General features: G+C 31.6%; 1 protein-coding gene across 2 annotated transcripts; it reads left to right on the top strand.

Moving 5' to 3' along the window:
* The first annotated feature begins 5,635 nt into the window (after positions 1 to 5,635).
* LOC138321270 (uncharacterized) lies at positions 5,636 to 10,364 on the top strand. Of its 2 annotated transcripts, XM_069264824.1 has the most exons (5): positions 5,664 to 5,787; positions 6,915 to 7,037; positions 7,226 to 7,366; positions 7,981 to 8,032; positions 8,398 to 10,364. In XM_069264824.1, exons 1-5 carry the CDS (start codon positions 5,743 to 5,745, stop codon positions 8,562 to 8,564), a joined length of 528 nt encoding a protein of 175 aa, XP_069120925.1. In that variant the 5' UTR covers positions 5,664 to 5,742; the 3' UTR covers positions 8,565 to 10,364. The 2 variants fall into 2 exon arrangements, with proteins under 2 accessions (XP_069120926.1, XP_069120925.1); XM_069264825.1 differs by lacking the exon at positions 6,915 to 7,037 and having other exon boundaries at positions 5,636 to 5,787.

The raw sequence follows: 10,364 nt of genomic DNA, 5'->3' as shown, positions 1-10,364 counted from the left end.
CTATGTATGAAGACAGATAGTGATTTATTTCAAATTAATGTTTATTTCTGATAGTGATGAGGTAAATCAGTATAAATCTATAACAAGTGTGTCCGTCTTTTAAATATTTAACTGTTACTTTTATTACGTCAAATAACAAAAAAACTAATAGTACTTTTCGCTTTTGTTTGCTTTTTCATTCTTTTAAGTCAACGTTTTCCTGGACGTGTGTGGATAGTACTAGTTACGGACGGAAAATAGTGCTTCAATATGTAAGTTGTAACCTGACAGTGTTAATATGTACCTTTCCGTGCCCCCTAACATCATCCATCAACAAACATCGATATCATAGTTCAGTTTTAATTGTCTTGTCTATTTTTATTACGACTTGGTCAAACTCAATTTATATAGGGATGATTATCTGGGAAAGACTAATGCTTGACCATCATCGAAATATTCAAAAAATATTTAAAAAAATATGATGTATAACACTCTCCCTTGCGGGTATGTAAGGTATCCATTGTGACATTTTTATTTTGTGAGCGAGACTAACATTGTTTTCTCATGATTATCTGGCTACATAATGTTACTCTTAGGTTGATCGGTTGGTTTATTGTGCTTAACGATCAATCTGATGTTCATGCATGTCTTATACGTTACGCCCTAGTTTGTATAGTACCATGAACAGGTGATGGTTTTAATCAGATCGGCTTAACGTCCTATTAACAGTCAATGCCACTTAAGGATGGCCTCACAATGTATTGCGTTTATAGAGTGTGTGTTTTGGGAAACTGTGGTATGGTGGTTGTGGTGAAAAGATGATACCTTCAGCGCCTAGTCATCGTGCTCCACATTGATCATTTGGATTCTATATTGAAGTATCAGTGTTAATTTTGAAAGGTTCGTTTAAAGTTACATAATAATATCAAAAACCCATTATAGTTTTATCTTTTGTTTGTAGCAAATCAATGACAGTTATATTTGCGTGTCGTCAGTCACATATCGTACTGTCGGCAATTTTTATACGAATTAAATGGGCATTCAGGTTGTTGAGAAAATTCCAATCGCAATATTATTTAGAAAGTTATTAATTATATGCACAATCATAGCCATATCGCTAAATTTGATGCGGAATAACCGGCTTTACGGTATGATTATTTACAATAAAGTTCTTCCAGTAAATGATACATGTCAACACGAATGCTGTTCAAAAACACTGACAAGATTACTCTATTTCCTGTTTAAAAATACAATGTACATTAAATTTACAACGGAACTCAGATAACTCGACAATGTGGCATAATGAAGTACTTTGCCTATAACGACCGAATTTCCTCCTATTCTGTGTTAAAAGAACTAGGGAAATTCGAATTAGGGAAACCCGAAAAAATCATATATTGCCGAAAAACCTCGATGTTTGGCTCCTTTAAATAACAGTAATCGGCGAAAAAATGTTTAATGTATAACAATTTTTGTGTGATATATACTGTACTATATCAACCGACATTGGTTACTATAATTATGCCGTACTCGCAAAAAACATCAGAACTACCAGTGTTGTACATTTTGAGCTCAAGACACGAAGTACATTGATTATTAGAAAGGTGCCATCTACAACTATTCGGACTAAAAAACCAAAATGTTGATGATCGAAAACAATCTATCGAAACATAATCATGCCAATGGTCAATGGCTTTCCAGAACTTTGAAAATATTTAAAAAAGCAATAATGAAATAATATAAAAAACAAATGTTATATATATGTACCGAGAGATTTATGGTTTATAGAAACAAAGACTAATGATATAATATACTTTTCATTTTATTATGCATTTTAGGTAAAATAAATAACAATGTTATTATTATAAAAGCAGTACCTTGTATAACAACAAATAACAGAAAACTCAGAATATATAATACATATTATACATTAAAAAAACTAAAACTTATCCATTACGCTAAATTCACATTGCACTATAAAAGCATGGAAACTGTATTTCACGTAGGTGGCTAGGCTACGGTTCCTAGATAGTGATCCATGTAATATCCCTATAGCTTGTGTTCGACGTTTCTCCGACGGGTTTATATGTTGACCGGAAGTTCATGTCCAGTGCGAGGTTATGACAAATTATCTTTCGTTTGGCAATCAAACGATGATGACAAGTTGATATAACTCTCGTAGTTGTTATAATTACAGTTAGAGTCACTGTTTATTATGCGGCGTATAACAATCACTCTCCTTTATAATAAACTCTTACTGTATACAGTAACCATGTATGTATGTTTGTCTATGGGTCTTACCTATGGGTCGTAAGACCCGTGGAATAAAGAAAGAAGTTAATATATATTCAAACTAATGATTGGCCATTAAATTATTAAGAAATTATAATTGATCTTTTCTTTATTCTTCGAGCGTTTATGGGATTCAAAGCAACAAGAGATGGCGATGATGAAGAGAATAACGAATACCATGGCACTAAGGCGAATCACTAACATGTACGTCTCCTCTGGAAAATAAAACATGGTTATATGTTATTGGTATATTGAGTTTTTAAATTATCAACCGAATTGACTTAAACACAAAATTTAAAAAACAAAGACACCCACATTAAAAGACGAGTAGTGAGTGTAACGTGAAAGATTTTTAGTCCGAGTCGATATATGCTAGAATTCATCAAAATAGTTGGTATCGTGTATGGAAATGAATTCGTATGTTAGCCTTAAAAACTATGTACAGACATGTATATGAAAGCTGAGAATGACACACGAAACAACATGGAGAAATATTTAATAAACTGCAATATTTCTTTATTACTTTTATGTCGTCATTTTGATGTTAGAAGCAAGGAAAATATTGTTTAATCTGCTGTAAACTAATTTCTTTTGGCGTGAATTAGATTTCGCGTGTTCGAGAATGGCCCGGAAAAATGTATCGCCACTGAAATGCTATGGGTATATATAATAAAGAAGCATATGACTCAAAATCGCGAAATTAAATTGGTTTACAGTTACATGACATCTGATAGAACCCTGAACAAATACAGTTGTGAGAACATTACTGCCTGTCCTACCGATACAGAGAAAAAATGACACATTCGTCACGTTTCCGGAAGGCAGAAGGAACATCTAGTGTAGGAAGTGGGCATTACTATTTTGCAAGTTATCAGTATAATTTTACCGGGCTGGGTGTGCTTCTTGGTGACTTCGGAATTAAACGTCAATAAGATAGTAAAATTGATGTCAACATACATATAAACAACTTTCTCCCATATCACGCATGACCTCGCAACACACTAACATTAGACAAATGCTTAATAGTTTTGTTTTGGTTTGGTGACAATGCTTTTGGCTCAAATAAAAACATGCTGACATCTGTATGTTTTCAATTTCAATATACTGTAAAGGTACTTACTTTAGCGGTAGTTTTATTTTAGCGTTTTTCGCGCTGTCTTTGGAGCGCTAATTTAAGTACAGCGCTAAATTTTGTAAAAACGGTATTTATTTCGGTATTGATTCACCGAATTGCGCTAATTTATATCCACCCTAATAAATCATAATTTACACGTTTATAACATATATGCTAACATTTTACTGTTCTAAAATAAGTACGTTAACAATAATTTTTACACATACAAATGTATTACAAAAATTGAATATTTTTCATGAAAAATGTTAGACAAAATTTGAGTTAATCCTTGCGATAATACTATAAAGTATGAGTGAATGCGTTGTAGCTACCTTCAGTTCCTACACCTACTGAGGCTGGAGTTGTAACATTGCCAATCACAACTACTCCTGTGGTGGTAACATTAGAAGTGTCCTGCAATGGTAAGAACAGACTTTTCATTTATCATTCTTATGTTGAAAATCTGTCACGAGAGTTTATTCAATATATGGATTTTATTTAACAATTCTATCGATCACTTAGACACTTCGGGACGTCTGTAGTCGAGTGTAAATCTAATAACTCTGTGTAGGTTAAGTGTATACATGTATTTATTGTTTAATCGATTTATATTGGTCCATGAAATGTAACATTGCGACTTAGATTGTTTTTAAACTACTTTTTTTAAAGAGTTATCTATCTTTGATTGTAGAACATGTGGAAAGATCACGTAAAATCGTGACATTTGAAAGTACATGTACAACAATAAAAGAAAAAGCTGTGAGAAAAAAAAGCATAACGTAAAACAGATTATTTTTGCAGTTAAGCAATTTTGCGACTTCTTCTAAAAACGAGAGCATTACATTTCGGCGGTTTTAAAATTTCGTGAACTGGCTAAAAGTGCATTGCAATTATAGTTTACCAATTTGTCAAACCATTACAGATAACATTTTCGCTAAGGTAGCAATGTCCCACGGAATCACAAAAAAGCCAGCTATACAGTAATAACATTTTCGTTTGTGTACATGTATTATAAGATTCTACAATAAACAGGTTATCCATTCAAACTAACAATATAATCAGTCTCGTTATGAAGACACGAAAATCTTAATCTTATGAATAATGCTCGGTTGAAGGGTTTATCAATAGATATTCACATCCTATAGTATAAGATTATATATTGGTCAGACCATATAAAATACTAAGTTTAGTTTTAATCAATAGTCTTCACAACTCAGAGTAATAAACACGACAGGCTGAAATCGATACACTTACCATGTTATTCAGCTATAAGATTTTCTACCGATTTAGGGTTGTTTAGCGAGAGATCACTCGGGTTTCTACATTTTCCGATATAAAATAAAAAACAAAATATAATAAATTGTATGATGGAAAGGCCGTCCTTTCCCTTTTGATAAGTTAAATATGTGATTCATTTTCCATTAAAAAAATACAAACTTGGCAAATGGCATGATTGATTTTGATACATTTTATATAGATAACTTTTAAGTGCACTCTAAGTTTATTGAGATAACCCTGGTTTGTCCACAATTTAGTTACTACCTCGGTGTGTGTTTTACTAGTTATGTACATGTATAGGCCTATCGGGAAATATGCTAATGTTCACGGTGTCAAAGTCAGATTAAACCACTACATGATTTACCTATTGTACCCGATGCAAACAGTAGTGGCCCTGCACTATTGTGATTTGATTTGTATACCCACAGGTAAATGTGTCTTAAAGATAATGATAACGAAGATAATAACATAACCAATATCCAAACCCCCAAAAAGTAGACAGTGTTGAAAGTAATTTTGTGAAATATTCCGCTTCATCAGCTTGTCTATAACAGACATTTTTTCAATAATTTTAATCGTATGAATCGTTTTTCATATTAAAATACCGCATTTCTTACCCTATCCATATTTATATAAATGTACAAAAGTAAATAAATAATAATATTATTCACTTACCAACATTTTCTCCAATATTCCTGTCTGTAGTAGTATAAGTGTCACTAGTGTATGCACGGCTGGTCTGGAAATTTTCAGCTATCCATACAAGTGCGTCTATTTAAAGAAATAATATGGAGTAGCTTTGACGATAGATATAAGTTTATGTTAACTTTATTGAATCGTGGGAATAAAATAAAACTAATATTGACTGCTATATGATAAATTAGTTTATTAAGATGTCTATGACAAATTCATACTAGTATGTTATTTTAAAAACAAAACATATCTAACATTTCTATTAAGTTTAGGGTATTTCCATATCCAAGTATTTATAGCACATTGTAATAATTCATGGTCAATATTAATATAACTTCCTTGTTTAGAACAGAAGTTGCATCATACAACTTACAAAGAACTGAAGAATGTACACAAGTTACACTTCATTCGACAAGATGATACCTCAAAAGGTAAGATTGTAGATTAGATCAATACGACAAAAGATATATAGATTATAGATGTATATATGTGCACGTTTTAACAAATAATCATACACAGTATAGTGGAATACCTCACGTAAATCAGAGAATGTATACAACTACGCAATATGTTTACAATTATGCAATATGTTTATGTTTATATTTTTTTCGTTAGAAATTTTTATTTCAGTAAAATGCAAGCGATCCTTCCTATTTCATATAACTTTTGAATAGTTTATCACATTGTAAGCAAACCGCGTTGCAGTTATACATTTTAATCGATAAAGCGGATATTTACTTAAAGGCCCACTACCTTTCCGGAGCAATACATAAAGGTTTCTTAAAAACATTAATAACATCAGAAAATGTATACCGATGGCCTAAGATGAGGTTACAACACCAAACATATGCAAGATTACCTGCGTAATATATGATAACAGTGGAGAGTCATTTCGCCGTTTTGCCGTCTGGCGCAGAGATAGTCAACTACCGCCCGGTATTTAGGACGACGGCGGGAAACATAAAACGACCTGCGTTATGAAAATTAACATTTTATTTATTTTGATAAAATTGTTCAGAAGATGATGATACGTGAAGTATTATCGGTAAGTTAACAACTTTTGTGACTCTACAAAATTATCGATCTCGTTTTTCATTCCCATTTTAAAAATTAAAAGCCGTTTCAGAAAGGTAGTGGCCCTTTAATAATGTTTGTGTAAATCGAATTAGCATTTGTATAAAACAAATTTCCATGTCTAAACACTGTATGTATAGTTTGCTCTGATATTGTCTAAATAACCATACCCTTGAAAAATATTAATATCAACAGCGATTCTTATTTACGCCACGTTTTCATCATAAACATCTCATAAATGAAGCAAAATTGAAAAAAAAATAATTCCTTGAATACTTCCTCATGGAAAGAAATATATGCCGATTGCGACTTTTTTATTCCGCCATTCAAAGATTTATTCATGGATGACAGATTGCGGGTGCTAATCAACCTTTTAAACCGGAAGGAAGGACATCTACGTGAGGTCATGAATTCATTTGACGTAAATTTGTAACCATGGCAAATATTGTCGATAACGTTATCAATTTTGTATTTCGACCGACAGGCTGATGATCATGTCCAGATGGAAAGAGCATGTACTGTACTCTCATCTTTTTTGATGTATGAAGAAGAAAAATTAACATTCTTTACTTGTTCGGGACATGATAACAAAAATTCAAAACTCGAGGTAATTCATGAATATTCAATCATTGGAAATCCTCGCATTGGCTATCCATGAATTATTCCTGGAGTTATGATTTCAATGTCGTATCCCAAAGACAGGGGAATATATTAATTAATCAATAGATATTTTTCATTTATTATTTTAGTTAGTTGTTTATTTCTGTATTTTATGTATGACTTTCGACTTTTCAGAATACGGAGAGGATCATAAGATTTGTGATAACTATAAGTATGGCCGTCGTCATGGCTACAGCTAAACCCACCATTCCTTATTCTGTGTTACCCAGTTCCTCAATCTCACCATCTACTACAGATACTTCTTCTCCAAAGACGGTATGCAGACTAAACCTTTTCTTCATGTTATATCATTACATATATATACATGTAGTATACTAGTCTAATCAGTATAATCATATCATACTTATATATTTGATCCACATTAACATATCGAGTTTACCTAGTTTTCGAGTTAAGTTAACTTTGCTAGGACAATGTAGTTAATGTAATTAAGTCATGAACCATTGTTAAATTTCGAGTCAAACAACAGTATTCCAGTAATGTGAGTTCGGGTTAAAAAGTTTCTATTTATGAAATAATGTATTCATTAATACCATGGAGTTTGAATTTCCTTTTCATATACTTCATCTGTGGAACTCCTTATTTGATCTTTGATGAGTACACACGTCTTCTCTGCATTGATCTGGATTTGCATGATGGATGTTGAATATGTAATGACTTAGATGACGAGACATCTGTTTCGAATACCCCTGATATTTGTCATTCAAGTCTATAAACCCTCTAACTCGAACTCGTATTTCTTGAATATCCCCCATATTTTGTTTTCTTGGTATGCAAGTTTTCAGTATTTTGAAATATTTAAAAATGGAATGACATAATCATGTGCAGAATGGCATTTAAACTGAAATTTAATAAAATGTAATTTTCAGACGGATGTTACCCGTAATTGCACGTACGTTAAGAACACAGGGGAGATATTTTGTAAGTACCAGTCGATTGCTTCAGTTAGAGATAGACCAAATGATATAATAGATGTTATGTTAGATTTCAAAAAGTAATGTAAAGAACTGAACATGAACAATCCGTCTATTTCAAAGCGTCATGATATCAGTCTTGTTTGATTAGACGTCTCTCTTTAAATTCAAAAACTGACTTGTGCATTAATACAAAAAGTCATTTTTTAATCGAAATAAAGAAGAACAACATGCTTCTTTGAATAAAATATAATATCTTCTACTAACATAGCACTAAGAACATTATTTATTGATTTTCGATTGTTTGTATTACAAAATGTATTATAATACTACTTTGCATCTTACCAGTTACAGCGCTTGTCTTTTTTTCAGCTTGTTTACTGGAGGGATTTGTCAGCGACCCGATTCTCATATCTGTCGGTATTATCCTTTTGGTCTTAACGTTATTCATTATTTCAAAAATTGTATGCAGCAGCACACGTAGAAACTGGTGGAAATCCGATAAAAAGAAAAAGGAAGAGGCATTGGTAATGCTATAGTATACATAACCAACCATTAGTGAAAAGGAATGAAGTTTTCCCATTTTTAAGATAGATATATCTGATTAAACGACAAATACAAATGAGGATGGAGCATCATAGGAAGAAATTACAGCGGACATTTTGCATGTAACAGTTGCATACTTCGGTGCTACTGATGCACGCTTTTAAGGATTCACAAGTGATTTTCATAAAAAAAAACAGACATAGATTCTTGGTTAACGCTTTAGTAGAGAGTCGGGTTTACAATGTTTGTTTAGTATTAGTTTAAGACTGTGATTTAAATAGCAATATACTTATATGTGAATACATTTATATAATGAGTCGTAACTCGCGACGCTTATCCTGGTGACATTTTTTTACTATTATTGTCATATAGTTACAGTATTCTGTATTTGCATAATACAGAGCTATCTGCCCTTGCGAGAAGGTATTGATTGTGACGTCATGTGTATGCGAGCGTAACGTCATACGTTTAGGAGAAAACGACGCGAATTTCGTTCAAAAAATAATGACGTCACAATAAATACCTGCCCGCAAGGGATATTTGTAATATGCAAAAACGGAATAGTAAGAAAGTATTTGGATACAACGGCATAGTTAATAATGATATCTTTATTTTGGCTGTCTTAAGCAATTGCTATCAATTTTCTCATGAGTCAGTTTTAAGAGTAAAATTAACCACGATGACTGTCAACTTAATACTGTCATACGTTTAAATGTTAAAATTATTTCCCTTTAAACAATAAATTAATGACTATACACAGTGATGACATTGATAGATTTCCATCAAATGGCAATTTAGCTACACAAAGTCATGTATACGTTAACTTTGGTACATCATACAGTATTTTTGAAAGCATATTGAAAATAGCATTACATAAAATAATTTTTAGTAGTATTTAATATTTTAATGATAACGTCGCGTAATCAAAAGAAAACAGTAATGTAAAATATAAAAAAATACAGTACATATACATGCAGTACTATAATTGTGTTCATTTTGCAAGGAAATCCAGTTGTTGAATGTCTGATGGTTTAATCATTTGGAATCATTATTTGCAAACATTTCTTGAAGTATTTTATGAGATAAAGTATGATTTCAATTTTTAATGATAGCTGTCACAAGGAGAAAGTTTTATTTTTTCTTCATTTGTTTTTCATAAGATTATGTCTTTACATTTTTGTTGAATTTCTTTGCCAGTATGTTTTTGTTTACAGTATTGAATCGTCATGGTTACGGATAATTATACACCATTGATCTTTTGGAGAAGAAATATTCTCAACATTTATGTGATAAAAACATTGTCTTTATCAATGTGTAGAATTCAAGGTACATTAATGTTATCAGATATTTAGCAATAAACTGTAAACCGTGGTTATTTTGAAGAGGTAACATTAAGGATGCAGTTTATTTATGTTGATGGGTACAAATTTCCAAGATACAGATGTTCCAAAATTACTTTATTCAATGCAAAACAATACGTTTAAGCTTCGGGGCATTTTTCCGACTTAATGGAGTTTTCATATTTATTATAAATGTTCACCTAGCAAATAAATCCATGGTTTCAGTAGTTTTACTTAAATGTGTCATTTGTGGATTATTTCATTGAAGTCGTGTAGTTTCATATTACATTTATTTGTTCGATTCCATGTGATATTTCTTGTTTTGCATTACTTATGAAAAATGTTTTATTTTTTCCAAATGTCTTATGTATATATATACCTAATGTTAGAATAGTTTGATTATTGGGACATGTGATCCCGTTGTTTTTGTCAAAATAAATAACATCTTTAGAA

The sequence above is a fragment of the Argopecten irradians genome, chromosome 4 (assembly GCF_041381155.1).
Source record: "Argopecten irradians isolate NY chromosome 4, Ai_NY, whole genome shotgun sequence".
NCBI classification, from domain to species: domain Eukaryota; kingdom Metazoa; phylum Mollusca; class Bivalvia; order Pectinida; family Pectinidae; genus Argopecten; species Argopecten irradians.
The sequence above is the reverse complement of the archived record's forward strand: the minus strand, read 5'-3'. Positions and strand labels throughout refer to the sequence as shown.

Coding starts and splice junctions, on each gene's coding strand:
- LOC138321270 (XM_069264824.1), top strand. CDS start 5,743: ATGTACACAAGTTACACTTCATTCGACAAGATGATACCTCAAAAG. Junction 7,367..7,980: donor ATACTTCTTCTCCAAAGACG/GTATGCAGACTA, acceptor TGTAATTTTCAG/ACGGATGTTACCCGTAATTG. Junction 8,033..8,397: donor GAACACAGGGGAGATATTTT/GTAAGTACCAGT, acceptor TCTTTTTTTCAG/CTTGTTTACTGGAGGGATTT.